General features: G+C 42.4%; 1 protein-coding gene across 1 annotated transcript in view; it reads right to left on the reverse strand.

The window, feature by feature from the left end:
- LOC124596631 (UDP-glucosyltransferase 2-like) overlaps nucleotides 1–13,157 on the reverse strand; it is a 33,341-nt gene extending 20,184 nt beyond the window's left edge. Inside the window, exons 1-3 of the mRNA XM_047135860.1 lie at nucleotides 13,057–13,157; nucleotides 6,424–6,883; nucleotides 2,259–2,481 (exon numbers count right to left, since the gene is read on the reverse strand). Coding sequence (XP_046991816.1) covers nucleotides 2,259–2,481; nucleotides 6,424–6,883; nucleotides 13,057–13,157 — 784 coding nt within the window. The remainder of the gene's footprint in view (nucleotides 1–2,258; nucleotides 2,482–6,423; nucleotides 6,884–13,056) is intronic.
- Between the last annotated feature and the right edge of the window lie 4,474 nt (nucleotides 13,158–17,631).

Raw genomic sequence — 17,631 nt, forward strand, 5'->3', positions numbered from 1 at the left:
GTGATTTTTAACATAATTATTTATGTGTGCTCTTTCATCGAGAGCCAGTTTTAGATTTGGAATTTAACATTTGAGGTCATCAGTCCCCTGTAACTTAGAACTACTTAAACCTAACTAACCTAAGGACATCACACACATCCATGCCCAAGGCAGGATTCGAACCTGCGACTATAGCGGCCTGCTTAACAGGATACCATCCGCTCATACAGCGCTATTGTAACCTAACATGCTCTACAGAGAGTCGACATTCTGCCCTGATCTATTCGGATCACCAGATCTGTCTACAATCGAGCACATATGGGACATCAATGGACAACTCCAGCGTCATCCACAAACGACATTAACCACCTCTATATTGACCGATCAAGTACAACAGGCATTGAATTCCATCCCACAAAGTGATATCCGGTTCCGGTACAATACAATGCTTGTGCGATTGTATTCAACATTCTGGTGATTACACTGGTTATTAGTGGACCAGCATTTCACATCTGCAATGGGTTATCTAGCGCTTACATTAACCTGTGATCTTGAGGCGTAGTGCCGTATACCGGTCCTGCCTTGGAGGCGGTTGAGTGGGAGATGTGTCTCAGAGCTGGATAGTGACAGATGGTGACGCGAGACTGGACGCGCACGTAGTTTATGTATCAGCCGATAGAGGACAGTATTGGGTAGGCGGACTGTTATTTACTTTCGACTGTGCCCAGGGTAGAGTACACTAAAGTAACAGAATCTTTTTCATAAACTGTTCTAGTATTTTCATAAAGTGTTATTATGTCTTTTTGTGTATGTAAAATGTTATAAATGTGTTTTAGCAGTATGAATGATGCGTGAGTGTGGTTTAAGGTTAATATGAAGATAATTGTTTAACGAGTTATGTTGTAGGATTTAGTGTGGGAACATTTCGAAGAAGTATGGATATGGACAAAGGGGATTTTTGTAGAATAGATTTGTAAAGTAAGTTTATGGTAAAGGGAAAGTTAATTCAGGTATAAATAACAATAGTAAATAACTTTATGCATAAAGAAAACTTCAGCGTATTAGATAATTACGTCGGTAAAAGGTGCAGTCGTTAGGTTTACTGTTTTGCGATTGGTTACTGATGAAAAGCGCTGATTGACGCGGGAGAACGTTGTTTTGCTATTGGCTGTTGAGTAAACTGATCAATGGTAAAGCAGTATTCTTCGCGCGCCTTTCTCTGCTGGAAGAGCAGACTTACAGTATTCTAAAGAAGAGTCGAAGCCTAGCCATGAAACAGATTGGACATGTGTAGTAGTAGTTCCGATGGAAACGGTAAGTTGCCGGATCCAGCAGTGTTTCATACATCAAAAGTGTTGGAAAGTGACGGCGTAATTATTCCGATGTGTGTGTAGAATTTCGGAATTTTTAAGTGAATTTTGTGACGAGAAAAGACATATATTCCGCGTGGCGTATTGAGCAGGTCGGTGGCTAAAAACTGTGACTGCATTTCGTACCGACAGACTTAATATTTGGCGAGCATTATCAATCAGAAACAATCAGTATTTCTGTAGCTATTACGTTTTCAGGAAATGCAACACCATAAACTTACTAACGTGAGTGAAAGGGATTGTGAGTGACTGTGTTAAGACTAGCAAGGGCTTGGCAGTGATACTTGTTCACCTAAGTTTTAGAATATATTAGTTGAGGACAAAATTTCCAAACTTTCATTTCGTGTTTCCTCCGAAACGTAGATTAGTGAGTTTAATTGCAGCCTGGTTCACGTCGAAGTACAGTAGGTTTCACTCGGCTTCCCTACTCATGATCTGCTGAGACAATGTTCACAGGTGGGTGCAGGTTCGTCGTGAAGGGACGGAAAGAACCGCGCCACCGCAATCTTACAATGTTATTCGTCTAAGTATGTTACGTAGACTAATCTGTTTTCGTAATTTTACTACTCTACATTAATTTTTTTATTTTTGTTGCTGCGATTTTTTTCTCATTATTGTAGTTGAGCCTGGAAAATAACAGTCGACCAAAATTTACAAAAAATGGTTCAAATGGCTCTGAGCACTATGCGACTTATCTTCTGAGGTTATCAGTCGCCTAGAACTTAGAACTAATTAAACCTAACTAACATATGGACATCACTCACATCCATGCCCGAGGCAGGATTCGAATCTGCGACCGTAGCGGTCGCTCGGCTCCAGACTGTAGCGCCCAGAACCGGACGGCCACTCCGGCCGGCCGCAAAATTTACAGCGCAGTTTAATGAAAGGCATAGCAGGATAAAATCTCACCCAGCACGGATTGTTGCGGCATCCATTTGCTGACCATCACGTTCTCCGGCTGTGAAGGCAGTGTGTCGTTCTCCCACTTCCAGAGGACGCGTTGCGGCAGCTGTCTGAACGCCTCCAGAAAAGCCTGGAACTTCTCTTGGGGCAGTGCGTTGCTCCGGACGTTTGATCCGAGACTGACGTAGATGACGCCGTGTTTGGCTCCGTCTAGGAATTTCTGTAGGTTCTACAACATAGAAGGTTAACTTGGTATGAAACGGGCAACTGCTTGCAACAAAATTTTGCTTTCGTTTTTATTCTGCTTCATATCTGACATTTGTGCTATGAACCATGCAGCTATCAACATTAATCACGAGCATTTCACTAGGAGATAGTTGTGTGTTATGCCAGGTATAAAAGCGAAAAATGTTTTCTGGCAGCAGTTGGAAAGTCGGCAACGGCAGGAACGTTCTGGTTTATCGTTCCACATTATTGGTGCTCACTGTGCTCTGGATGCCGTTACTGTCAAGGGAAGACGGAAACGATGGTTTCAGGGGAGCAGTACACAATGTCATGGTTGATCTGAGCAACCCTGGCGACAACCGTCCAACAGGACAGACACGCTGAGTTGACAAGAGTCATAGGATACCTCCTAATATCGTGTCGGACCTCCTTTTGCCAGCGGAGGTCAGAAACTCGTTGTGACCTCGACTCAACAAGTCGTTGGAAGTCCCCTGCCGAAATACTGAACCACGCTGCCTCTAGAGCCGCCTACAACAGCGAAGTGTTGCCAGTACAACATTTGTGTATGTCCTGACCTCTAGATTGTGTTCCAAAAATTTTCAGTGAGGTTCCTGTCCGGCGATCTGGCTGGCTAAATCATTCACTCCAACTGCCCAGAATATTCTTCGAGCTAATGGTGAACTACTGTGGCCCGATGACAGTACATAGGTGTTTGAAAATATGAGGTCCACGTATGGCTGAAACTCGTCTCCAAGTAGCCGAACACAACAATTACAGAACCTTTCCTAGAGGATTAAAACTGTGTACCGGACCGAGACTCGAATTCTGGACCCTTGCCTTTCGCGGGCAAGTGCTCTACCAACTGAACTACCCAAGCACGACTCACGCCCCGTCCTCACAGCTTTACTTCCAACAGTACCTCGTCTCCTACCGTCCAAACTTTACAGAAGCTCTCCTGCGAACCTTGCAGAACTAGCACTCCTGAAAGAAAGGATATTACGGAGACATGGATTAGCCACAGCCTGGGGGATGTTTCCAGAATTTTCACTCTGCAGCGGAGTGTGCACTGATATGAAACTTTCCTGGCAGATTGAAACTGTGTTCCGGACCGTCCTAAAGCTGTGAGGACAGGGCGTGAGTCGTGCTTCGGTAGTTCAGTTGATAGAGCACTTGCCCGCGCTAGGCAAAGGTCCCGAATTCGAGTCTCGGCCCGGCACACAGTTTTAATCTGCCAGGAAAGTTTCATATCAGCGCACACTCCGCTGCAGAGTGAAAATCTCATTCTGGAGACAACAATTACGCTTTTTATACCTGGGCTTCACAGTCATGTAGAACTCTATGAAAGACATTATATTTACGCCAGTGACTGTAACACTTTCTTTATTTCACGAATGCAATTTCGGCCTTAGGCCATTATCAATTGAAGATTTTTGTGGCTTTAAGCCATGTCAACTTACCGAGAGAGGTGGCGCAGTGGTTAGCACACTGGACTCGCATTCGGGAGGACGACGGTTCAATCCCGCGTCCGTCCATCCTGATTTAGGACTTCCCTGATTTCCCTAAATCGCTATAGACAAATGCCGGGATGGTTCCTTTGAAAGGGCACGGCCGACTTCCTTCCCCGTCCTTCCCTAATCCGATGAGACCGATGAGGTCGCTGTTTGGTCTCTTCCCCCAAACAACCCAACCCCATGTCAACTTAAAATGGGCAGACACATTTATATGTCGTTGTCACTACTATTAAAAACATTCGTGACGCTGTTATATATCGCGAGCACACATACCCATATGTTCTAAACCAACGTAGTCTGCAGACACTCATGTTTGTTAGCTAAGCTGAAGAAAAAAAATTTGTTTCTAAAGAAGTGGAACTTCCAGAAGAACTCCTGTGCCTCATTTCCTTGCTTAGGCCTTGTGACTTGGATTTTCGATGTGGCCTTCAGCTGATCTAAATTAAATCAAAGGAGGTCTTTCGTTAGAACCTTGAGAGTTTTGATTCTTCTTTGTGTGTTTTAACAAATAAAGTTTATATACTGAGTGTAACTGACAGTAACTTATTTAAGCCCCTTTTCACTAGTATAACCTCATCCGCTCAGTGCTGATAGCTCAGGAATTTCAAAGATATTTTACTCTATCTGGCATATGAATAAACTCGACGGTTGATGGTAGAAATACTGCGTATAATGACATCTCGAAACCAAGAAAGCTACTCAAACAACGAAGGAACCGTTAAAAACATTACATTTTTGTTCACTAGTTGATGCTATACCAAACCATTTCGAATGTTTATTTGTGAGTACTGTCAGGACTAAAGTGCTCTGTAGAACTTACTGTTATCTTTGTTCTGAGAGTACATCTTCAATTCTTATTTTGTGTAAATTTTGAGAGACATTGTTGTATAGAGAATAGGTTGTAAAATTGTTAAAACTCGGGGAGGGGGATTGTAATAAATGTGCAATGTGTAAATGTAGCCGTGACTCAATCGATCGTTTCCACACTTTCTTGTACTACGGTCCCAGCAAATTCTACACAAATGGTAGCAGAGCGTGGTTTCGATCCACAAACCTCTGGATTACGGGCCCAGCAAGTTTCGAACCTTGTGTAGCAGTTATAGGAGCTACAGGATAGAAAAGGTTGGAAAGGAATGATTGAATAACGTCTACATTTACATAATGCACATTCATTAATATCTCCACAGTTTTAACAAATTTACAATCTGTGGGGTGGGTGATGTTCTGCATTTTTCTCTATATGCGGTATAACTCTTCGATGCGATACCTCTTGAAACACCAAACACTCAGGATACCTTGGTAACGGAAGCACGCACCATACCGTCACCTTAAATATGTCCACGTTCGACTTGACTGACCTCCGACGTAATGCACTCACTTACATACAGGAGGAACGTATTGAGAAAACTACACTGTGCCGTGCGTAGTTAAACACAACTACACAAGCTACAGGCGTGGATAGTATCAGCATTTGTGTTGAAGCATTCATTTCTCGTGCTGTTTTCATATTTTTACCGCACAGCTATACTACAAAAATATAGAATGTGACACAATTCTTATACAATGGTTTTCAATAAGAACTTTTCTTAATACATAATGTCATTGTGTGCAGTATTTCAAAAGATACCTAACGTAAAAAACAATATAGACCCACGTGAGCCGCTTAGTATAGCATATGGTTTATTAATTATAATGTTTCATGTGCAAAAAGTGGAGGAAATTTAGTGAAGCAATTCTGCCCTGAATATTAATCTCAGCATCTGTGACTGTTAACAATTCTTTCAGGAAGAACGAACGCGTTCTTCAGATACATCTACATCCATGCTGTGCAAACCATCATACGGTGCACGGCTGCGGGTACTTTGAGTACCGATGTCATTTCTCGCTTTGCTACATCAGCCGCGAATGGTGCGAGGAGTGAGCGAGTGTCGGTAATCCTCTGTATGAGTTAGAATCGCTCTAAATTTGTCTTCATGCGCTTTTCACGAAATGTACGTAGGGGGAAGCGAAATCTTCTAGGCGCTTGCGTACTGGGAATTTTAACAGGAAGCCAATCGGTGATGGATTACGTCTATGCTGTAGCATCTATAATAGGAGGGGTTTCTCCGTGATGCTGTAGCGCCTACTAAACGACCATGTGACGAAGCGCGTCGTTCATCTTTCGATCTTCTCCATTTTTCCTATCAATCCAACCTGGCTTTTGCCAAACTTTGCAAAATGCGCCCTTGGTGGTAGTTGGAATATGTGACAGGAATGGTGTACTTGGCCATATTATAAATTGGTGTCTCCGGAAGTGCCAGTCGCAGATGATTTTGCTGATATTGGTCTAAATGATATCTCTAGCTGTACGAGCAAAAGTACATACCTAAAACAGCACGTCAATGCGACAGTATTTTTTGTGGTGAATAAGCAGCCTTGATGATTTCGATACTCACCTCTGGTAATCGTTCGACCTTCGTCGATACGTGGAGTCCAGTGACTTCTATGACGCTCGGTAGATGAGGCCGCGGATATTCCGTGGTAAAGTGGTTGTTGACTATGAGTAGGCTGTAGTTGCGTTCGGTTTCGTGAACAGAAGGTGGTTCTGCTCCGAAATGTTCTCTCATAATCATCTCCTGCTTCGGAAGTATTTTGTAGAACCACATATAGTGGAAACGTAGTGTAAGGTACGTGTTGTACAGGCGCTGCCAAAAGTTCATGTGATCAGAGAAGCCCTCCCAGATTTCAGGGATGTAGGCTGGATTCATGGGGTTCCCCAAGGCGTAATACACAGGCGAGTATGCAGACAACGTCACGAAGCCGACGAGCGGTGGCGAACCAATCTTGTGGTGCAGTCCATAGTAACCTTGGTAAGGCAGACGCTCGAAGATCATTAAGTCAAAGGTGTGGTTTCTCCTGCGTAAACATAACATATGTCTCAATTGAAATGATAGAGCTTAAACATTATACAAAATCATAATTACTATCGTTAATCAAAAGCAGCACTCATTGCTGGGAAGTAGTTAGCAGACGAGGGAATCACACGGGACAAAAATTTAACCACCAGGAGTAGTGATGTAGAATGCCTTGGCATTTATAAGTTTGGGCAGATGTCCAGCATAAAGGTCTGGGCAACTGCCCAAAATACGTAAATGCCCGAGCATTTATGTGTTTTGTGGATTAACTGATAAGCGGACTTACAAAATAATTTTTAACTTATATTTTGTATTGGAAAAGGTGTTTTGCAACACTGCTTCTGAAGTGGTTAGGTAACTAAGTTGAAAAAGCTGCTTGAGGGTTGAGGAAGAGTTATTAGGGGAAATAAAAAAAATAGTTCAAATGGCTCTAAGCACTATGGGACTCAACATCTGAGGTCTCAGTCCCCTTGAACTTAGAACTACTTAAACCTAACTAACCTAAGGACATCACACACATCCATGCCCGAGGCAGGATTCGAACCTGAGACTGTAGCAGCAGCGCGGTTCCGGCCCGAAGCGCCTACAACCGCTCGGCCACAGCGGCCGGCTAGGGGAAATAAATTGGACTGTAAATGTAACCATGCATTTTTAGTGAGAGCACTTGCTGGGGAATTACATAATAAAGAATGAAAACAAAACTCAGTTTTAACAGTAATTCTTGAAATATAGTTTATATTAAGTAGTTCGCCTGTAGGTAGTTTTTTTCTTGTACTACACTACTGCAAAAATATTAGAGTAAAAATAATTTATCCATAACGATTTTAAATAGGAATGAGTCATGAGCAGACTCTGATTCGGTAAGTCCAAGAATCAGCGATTCTCTAGGCATAGACTAGTATCAGAATCGAACGATTCCAGCGTCTTGGGCATCGAGTGTTTGTTAGTAAATCTCTTTTACGTCAGAGTTATCGTTTTATCTTCACAGTAGTCCAGTCACATGAAACTAGATAAGGAGAGGTGCAGATGCTGTAATTTGCCGTCTAGTGAGGTCATCCGAAGACCAGTATCAGTTGCAAAGCGATTTGGAGAAGATTGCTGTATGGTGTGGCAGGTGGCAGTTGACGCTAAATAACGAAAAGTCTGAGGTGATCCACATGAGTTCCAAAAGAAATCCGTTGGAATTCGATTACTCGATAAATAGTTCAATTCTCAAGGCTGTCAATTCAACTAAGTACCTGGGTGTAAAAATTACGAACAACTTCAGCTGTAAAGACTACATAGACAATATTGTGGGGAAGGCGAGCCAAAGGTTGCGTTTCATTGGCAGGACACTTAGAAGATGCAACAAGTCCACTAAAGAGACAGCTTGCACTACACTCGTTCGTCCTCTGTTAGAATATTGCTGCGCGGTGTGGGATCCTTACCAGGTGGGATTCACGGAGGACATCGAAAGGGTGCAAAAAAGGGCAGCTCGTTTCGTATCATCAGGTAATAGGGGAGAGAGTGTGGCAGATATGATACGCGAGTTGGGATGGAAGTCATTAAAGCAAAGACGTTTTTCGTCGCGGCGAGATCTATTTACGAAATTTCAGTCACCAACTTTCTCTTCCGAATGCGAAAATATTTTGTTGAGCCCAACCTACATAGGTAGGAATGATCATCAAAATAAAATAAGAGAAATCAGAGTTCGAACAGAAAGGTTTAGGTGTTCGTTTTCCCCGCGCGCTGTTCGGAAGTGGAATGGTAGGGAGATAGTATGATTGTGGTTCAATGAACCCTCTGCCAAGCATTTAAATGTGAATTGCAGAGTAAACATGTAGATGTAGACAGAAAAAACATACAGTCTGTCTCAAATGTACTGCATTTGACAATAAAGCTTTTCTCCACTGAAAACAATTTAACAATTGAGAGTACATGTATTATCAAGAAACACAAACCAGCTGTTTAATTCATTAAATAACAATTTTGTCATGGATAATCATTCTTCAGTAATATTCAGAGATTTAACACGAATTATAAAGTGTGTTACATTACAAAGCGATGACCTATAAACAATGTTTATTTATACCGGTTTATCACAAACGAAGTGGTTCTGGAAAGAGCAGGTGAGAAAAGAAGCTTCTGGAGTTTCATTGTTAATAGAATAGTGCAATTTACAGGCCATCAATTAAGACATAAAGGACTCCTGAACACGCTCATAGAGGGATATGTCGAGGGAAAAAGACGGAGAGGAAGACCACGACTGAGGTACATGGATCAAATCGTGAAAGATGTGGGATGTAACACCTATAAAGAAATTAAGAGAAAAGCCGAAAGACGCACAGAATGGAGACAAGCTGCCATTGTAGCTGTTGCAAACCAATCCTTGGATTGACCACTACAGAAGAAGAAGAGATCGCTACATAGGTGTTCAACACGGTGTGGTTTGTGAGTGTGCGGGAGGGAGAGAAAGAGAGAGAGAGAGAGAGAGAGAGAGAGAGAGACAGGAAGTGTTGAACAGTAGACGTGGTAAAATATAAACAGAAATGGCACTGTAAATGACAAGCAGCTGTCAGCAAGCGACAGGCGCCCTTCCTTGGTACAGGAAGTTGGAACGCTACTATTGAAAAACAGGCTCCTCCATTCTTTCCATTCGTTCTTGGCAATAAAGGCAATGAATGTTTCAATGAAAACATTTACTAACTTCTAGTATCGGGTGTATCGCCCCAACCCTCATTTTAATTGGTTAATTATAGATTCATCATCATCATCATATAAGACTGATTATGCCTTTCAGCGTTCAGTCTGGAGCACAGTCCCCCTTATAAAATTCCTCCATGATCCTCTGTTCAGTGCTAATATTGGTGCCTCTTCTGATGTTAAGCCTATTACTTCAAAATCATTCTTAACCGAATCCAGGTACCTTCTCCTTGGTCTGCCCCGACTCCTCCTACCCTCTACTACTGAACCCAGGAGTCTCCTGGGTAACATTGCTTCTCCCATGCGTGTAACATGACCCCACCATCTAAGCCTGTTCGCCCTGACTGCTACATCTATAGTTCATTCCTAGTTTTTCTTTGATTTCCTCATTGTGGACACCCTCCTGCCATTGTTCCCATCTACTAGTACCTGCAATCATCCTAGCTACTTTCATATTCGTAACCTCAACCTTATTGATAAGGTAACCTGAATCCACCCAGCTTTCGCTCCCATACAACAAAGTTGGTCGAAAGATTGAACGGCGCACAGATAACTTAGTCTTGGTACTGACTTCGTTCTTGCAGAAGAGAGTAGATCGTAGCTGAGCGCTCACTGCATTAGCTTTGCTACACCTCGCTTCCAGTTCTTTCACTATGTTGCCATCCTGTGAGAATATGCATCCTAAGTACTTGAAACCGTCCACCTGTTCTAACTTTGTTCCTCCTATTTGGCACTCAATCCGTTTATATTTCTTTCCCACCGACATTACTTTCGTTTTGGAGATCCTAATCTTCATATCATAGTCCTTACATTTCTGATCTAGCTCTGAAATATTACTTTGCAAACTTTCAATCGAATCTGCCATCACAACTAAGTCATCCGCATATGCAAGACTGCTTATTTTGTGTTCACATATCTTAGTCTCACCCAGCCAGTCTATTGTTTTCAACATATGATCCATAAATAATATGAACAACAGTGGAGACAGGTTGCAGCCTTTTCTCACCCCTGCAACTATTCTGAACCATGAACTCAATTTACCGTCAACTCTAACTGCTCCCTGACTATCCTCGTAAAGACCTATAATTGCTTGCAAAAGTTTGCCTCCTATTCCATAATCTCGTAGAACAGACAATAACTTCCTCCTAGGAACCCGGCCATATGCCTTTTCTAGATCTATAAAGCATAGATACAATTCCCTGTTCCACTCATAAACCTTCTCCATTACTTGCCGTAAGCTAAAGATCTTGTACTGACAATCTCTAAGAGGCCTAAACCCACACTGATTTTCATCCAATTGGTCCTAAACTAATACTCGCACTTTCCTTTCAACAATACCTGAGAAGATTTTACCCACAATGCTGATTAAAGAGATACCTCTGTAGTTGTTACAATATTTTCTGTTTCCATGTTTGAAGATTGGTGTGATTACTGCTTTTGTCCAGTCTGATGGAACCTGTCCCGACTCCCAGGTCATTTAAATTATCCTGTGTAGCCATTTAAGACCTGACATTCCACTGTATTTGATGAGTTCTGACTTAATTTCATCCACCCCAGCTGCTTTATTGCACTGCAATCTATTGACCATTTTCTCCACTTTCTCAAATATGATCCTATTTCCATCATCATTCCTATCCCACTGTACATTGAAATCTGAATCATTACTGATCGTATTTTCACCTACATTGACCAACTCTTCAAAATATTCCCTCCATCTGCCCAAGGAATCCACAGGATTCACCAGTAATTATAGATTCCAGCAGTAAAAACTTTAAAGGGTACTTTTTTAATAAATGGCCTGATTTTCGACATTTTAAAACTGCTTTGGTCAAATTACCGGTCAGATGTCCATTTATAAATGTCCTGCCCACTGGGCATTTGCCCGGCCCACATCACTTACCAGGAGAGGGGGGAACAAGAGGCAAACGCCGAACTGGCAGATATACATAATGAAGGAGACATGTCAGATGTACATTACTAAGTGAAACGGAAGGAACGGAAAAAAAAGAAGAAAGAGAAATTTGGGGAGTGAAGGAAAAAAAAATAAGAAAAGGAAAGGTAGGAGACAAGGGTGTGGGATTTTGGGGAGGGGGCGTACACCCAGTTCCTAAAACTGTTTTCAACAATGAGAAAATCGCTTTTTCAAGACTGGTTTGAATAAGTTTCTGGAATATTCGAGGGAATGATTTGGCGACCAGATCGACAGACATGAATCCCTTTAATGTTTATGGGAGACGATCAAGAAGTCAGTTCGTGCAAAAAGTACTGCACCGAGAACAGTTTCAATTATGGATGATGTGGTGTCACCGCCAGACACCACACTTGCTAGGTGGTAGCCTTTAAATCGGCCGCTGTCCGTTAGTATACGTCGGACCCGCGTGTCGCCACTATCAGTGTTTGCAGACCGAGCGCCGCCACACGGTAGGTCTAGTCTAGAGAGACTCCCTAGCACTCGCCCCAGTTGTACAGCCGACTTTGCTAGCGATGGTTCACTGTCTACATACGATCTCATTTGCAGAGACGACAGTTTAGCATAGCCTTCAGCTACGTCATTTGTTACGACCTAGCAAGGCGCCATATTCAGTTACTGTTCTGAACAGATAATATTGTGAATCATGTACCGTCAAGAGCGACGTTCATCATTAATGGATTAAAGTTAAGTATCAAACTAATTATGCCCGCTTTCTGAATTCTCATTCCTTGTCATGTTCCAGACCTCACGTCAGTATAGTTCTTCCCTCCTCACGCCAGCCTGCGTGAGCTAAAACGCGTGCACTTCGGCCTCCACGGTGTTGGCTCTTCTGGCAACACAACAGTTGACTGTACAGGCTCCGTGGCTCAGTATTTCTGCATGGGATTTCCAACGACGTGTTGAGTCGATCGACCTCGTGTTGCTGCACTCAGGAAAAAAGAAGTCCGACAGGATATTAGGGGGGGGGGGGGTTCCCAGGACTTCGCTCGCCTTGCTATCCGTGCGGTCTAACGCGCTGCTTTCCGGGCGGGAAGGCGTGCCGTTCCCCGTCTCGAATCTGACCAGCGGATTCGTGTCGAGGTCCGGAGTGCCGGCCAGCCTGTGTGCGATTTTTAAGGCGGTTTTCCCTCTGGCTCGGCGAATGCGGGCTGATTCTCCTTATTCCGCCTCAGTTACAATATGTCGGCGATTGCTGCGCAAACACTGTCTCCACATACGCGTACACGATAATTACTCCACCACGCAAACAATGGGATTACACTCGTCTTGAATGAGACATTCCGGGGAGAGTCCACTGGGGATCGAACCGCACAATAACCCTGGGTTCAGTGTGGGGTGGAGGAGGGGTGAGTGGACTGCTGTAACCTGTTGTGGGGTTGTGAACCACTGAGGGCTAAGGTGGGGACGAAGCCCCTCCGTCGTTTCTAGGTCCCCAGTTCCATACATACATACATTCCATGGCATTTGTCACCTGCTTGTATATAATGAAATACATTACTTTACCGCAGGAATACACTCACCTGATGAAATCCTGTACTGCTGGCTCTCTCAATTGAGACTTGACCGGCGATGGAATCGCCAGTAAGCTAAGGAGTACGTCCAGAGGTGTCATGTTAGCCATGCCTACGATGTCTAACTCTCTCATCATTTTATACGATGAAGACAGATCGACCTGGGTTAGATTCTGATTGTTTACCTGTGGAGAGAATATATCAGTAGGTCTAAAATGAAATGTATTTCAAAAAGATACTTGTATCAAACTATTTACTTTTTCCTGTTCCTGCCAAAGCTAACTTAAACTCCACTAAAAAGTTATTATTTCACTCTTGTGGTGGTTGTGTATCACGCTAGCAGTTCAGTAGGAACATTTTAAATGCGGTGATAAGTTTCTGCTTTAAAGAAAGTTTGGCTGTCTATAAGGTTGTGGTTGACGCTCTTCTCTTGTCAGCGTTTGCTTCCTAGTACGTAATGAGGAAATGTGGTTCTGTCTTGAGCAAGTACAATTTTTCTTGTTTTTCTACCCATACATATTTTGGAGAAATTTCTCCATCTTGATTGCGTTCATTTATTCTTTGTTAATTAACATATAAAGAATTTATGCACTAAGATACATAAAGCGGTTACTGCATCGATGATTTCAGCCTTAAATAGAATTACTAAAAAAGGTAGGAAGATTTTTCTGTTTAGCAAACGTGACAAAAAGCAGATTACAGAGCACCTGACAGTTCAAAACAAAAGTTTTGTCTCAAGTACAGATAGTGTTGAGGATCAGTGGACAAAGTTCAAAACCATCTTACAATATGCGTTAGATGAGTATGTGCCAAGCAACATCGTAAGACATGGAAAAGAGCCACCGTGGTACAACAACCGAGTTAGAAAACTGCTGCGGAAGCAAAGGGAACTTCACAGCAAACATAAACATAGCAAAAGCCTTGCAGACAAACAAAAATTACGCGAAGTGAAATGTAGTGTGAGGAGGGCTATGCGAGAGGCGTTCAATGAATTCGAAAGTAAAGTTCTATGTGCTGACTTGGCAGAAAATCCTAAGAAATTTTGGTCTTATGTCAAAGCGGTAGGTGGATCAAAACAAAATGTCCAGACACTCTGTGACCAAAATGGTACTGAAATGGAGGATGACAGACTAAAGGCCGAAATACTAAATGTCTTTTTCCAAAGCTGTTTCACAGAGGAAGACTGCACTGTAGTTCCTTCTCTAGATTGTCGCACAGATGAGAAAATGGTAGATATCGAAATAGACGACAGAAGTATAGAGATATAATTAAAATCGCTCAAAAGAGGAAAGGCCGCTGTACCTGATGGGATACCAGTTCGATTTTACACAGAGTACGCGAAGGAACTTGCCTCCCTTCTTGCAGCGGTGTACCGTAGGTCTCTAGAAGAGCGTAGCGTTCCAAAGGATTGGAAAAGGGCACACGTCATCCCCGTTTTCAAGAAGGGACGTCGAACAGATGTGCAAAACTATAGACCTATATCTCTAACGTCGATCAGTTGTAGAATTTTGGAACACGTATTATGTTCGAGTATAATGACTTTTCTGGAGACTAGAAATCTACTCTGTAGGAATCAGCACGGGTTTCGAAAAAGACGGTCGTGTGAAACCCAGCTTACGCTATTCGTCCACGAGACTCAGAGGGCCATAGACACGGGTTCACAGGTGGATGCAGTGTTTCTTGACATCCACAAGGCTTCGATACAGTTCCCCACAGTCGTTTAATGACAAAATAAGAACATATGGTCTATCAGACCGATTGTGTGATTGGATTGAAGAGTTCCTAGATAACAGAACGCAGCATGTCATTGTCAATGGAGAGAAGTCTTCCGAAGTAAGAGTGATTTCAGGTGTGCAGCAGGGGAGTGTCATAGGACCGTTGCTATTCACAATATACGTAAATGACCTTGTGGATGACATCGGAAGTTCACTGAGGCTTTTTGTAGATGATGCCGTGGTGTATCGAGAGGTTGTAACAACGGAAAATTGTACTGAAATGCAGGAGAATCTGCAGCGAATTGACGCATGGTGCAGCAAATGGCAATTGAATCTCAATGTAGACAAGTGTAATGTGCTGCGAATACATAGAAAGATAGATCCCTTATCATTTGGCTACAAAATAGCAGGTCAGCAACTGGAAGCAGTTAATTCCATAAATTATCTGGGAGTAGTCATTAGGTGAGATTTAAAATGGAATGATCATACAAAGTTGATCGTCGGTAAAGCAGTTGCCAGACTGAGATTCATTGGAAGAATCCTAAGGAAATGCAATCCGAAAACAAAGGAAGTAGGTTACAGTACGCTTGTTCGCCCACTGCTTGAATACTGCTCAGCAGTGTGGGATCCGTACCAGGTAGGGTTGATAGAAGAGATATAGAAGATCCAACGGAGAGCAGCGCGCTTCGTTACAGGATCATTTAGTAATCGCGAAAGCGTTACGGAGATGATAGATAAACTCCAGTCGAAGACTCTGCAGGAGAGACGCTCAGTAGCTCTGTACGGGCTTTTGTTAAAGTTTCGAGAAGATACCTTCACCGAAGAGTCTAGCAGTATATTGCTCCCTCCTACGTATATCTCGCGAAGAGACCATGAGAATAAAATCAGAGAGATTAGAGCCCACACAGAGGCATACCGACAATCCTTCTTTCCACGAGCAATACGAGTCTGGAATAGAAGGGAGAACCGATTGAGGTACTCAAGGTACCCTCCGCCACACACCGTCAGGTGGCTTGCGGAATATGGATGTAGATGTAGATGGTTTTTGAGAGTATAGGATTTACATTAATGAAAGTACTGACAGAAATATTAACGGGAAAATACATACATTAGTATTACGTAATTGTGTTAATGTGGCTGATAATTGCAGCGCAGCTTTAATTAATGCCTTGCAGTATGTCATCTGCAGTTAATAACGGATTATGAAGTTAAATACATTGCCAAATTTTAGGCCCAGGATGAAATTATTAATATTTTTTTCCTTTCTAATATCTTTATTCCTTTTCTTTTTCTATTTTAAATAGTACTACTGACTCATGTTATATCGTATTGTTAATTGCTGACTGTGATTACAGTTTGTCAAATGGTGAGTTGGGAAAGGGCCAAATAAATACCTAAATATGTGTACTTACTTACTGTGGATGTCGCGTTTTCATGCTTCTACAGCGTGATTGAATGGTGCTCCCTAACACATACTGTTTTGCTGTTTGGATGATGTATATTTATTCCTCCATCTTGTTCTGGGTGTTGCTGGCGAGAGTTTTGAGTACACAGCACTTTGAGTGATGGTTTTCATAAACATTGTTCTTATCTTCAGGAACTATACGTTGCAGACAGGCCAAGCAGTACCTAAAAATAAACTTTTGACAAAATAAAAGCAGTGATCTTAGGTGTATGTGATCGTGATCTACAAAACACGAAACAACTGAACGGAGCTAAGTTTTGCTGCGTATTATGGCCAGAACTTACATTCGAGATGAAATCCCGTTTGACCACCCTAAGAGATTTGTTTCTAAATCGCTTAACATAGATGCCGGGATGGTTCCATTGGAAAGGACATAGACGATATCGTCTCCAATTTTTCCCCATCATAACTTCTGCTCCGCCTCTAATGACCTCATCGTAGAAGGTCCGTTAAATTCTGATCTTCCTTCCGTTTTTAAGAATCAATTGAGCCTGTGCAGTGCTTCAACTCCACGGACGAAGAAAGTGAAACAAGTAATAACCGAGTTGATAAAAGTTAGACTTGATTTTTTTCCGGCATGAATGGATAGTTCACGAAGCTGTGTTTCACCTAGGTTCTGCTATTAACCAGGATCACTGCCTTCAAATATTGAAACGTCTGAGTGAGGCATTGCTGAAAAACAAATGCTATGTGGCTATCAAATGGTTGGGTCCTTCATCGCGAAAACGTTCCACAGGTGTAGTGACTTCTAACAGCTTCAGTACGCTAGTAATTGTATTTTTTTGACTCATCATTACCCCTCGTACCAACCAAACGGTCTCCATAAATGTTTCGAGTTGCATGACTGTAATCACTATTGGTCATACGACATTGTTTTGCCTCTAGTAGATTTAATTGTCTTCATTAAGACCTCGCTTGTGGAAAAAGTCAGAATAGAACTTATTTCACCTTCGTGTGATTAGCGCTTTCGCTATATAAACCATCATCAGGCAGTAAATAAGGCAGTGGTAATGTAGGCATCAAGGTAGTAGCGAATAGTGGTTGGCACAGGCTGATCAGAGGTTTATCTCCATTCATCATTGACTGGTACCATTTGATATTCCCTTGATGCGCACATCCTGCTGCCTAAAATGTTGCCTGACAATGATCTGCTAAACGGAAGAGCTAAAAACAATAACGTGAAATACACACGACTGAAAGTATTATGACAATTAAGCCGTAGTAATCGCTGTAGTTCCACAGACATTTCGTCTTGTATTATTAATTTTGACATTCCTCCTCCTAGCAGCTGCTGTTGGTCAACTATTGGTGACATGTCTAATACGTTTATCACTTATGTGTGATCTTCTATTATTGTCCAAGGCAGCAGAGATGCTTGTTCTGTTTGATAGATGCTTACTTTTC

The sequence above is a fragment of the Schistocerca americana genome, chromosome 2 (genome assembly GCF_021461395.2).
Source record: "Schistocerca americana isolate TAMUIC-IGC-003095 chromosome 2, iqSchAmer2.1, whole genome shotgun sequence".
Taxonomy (NCBI): domain Eukaryota; kingdom Metazoa; phylum Arthropoda; class Insecta; order Orthoptera; family Acrididae; genus Schistocerca; species Schistocerca americana.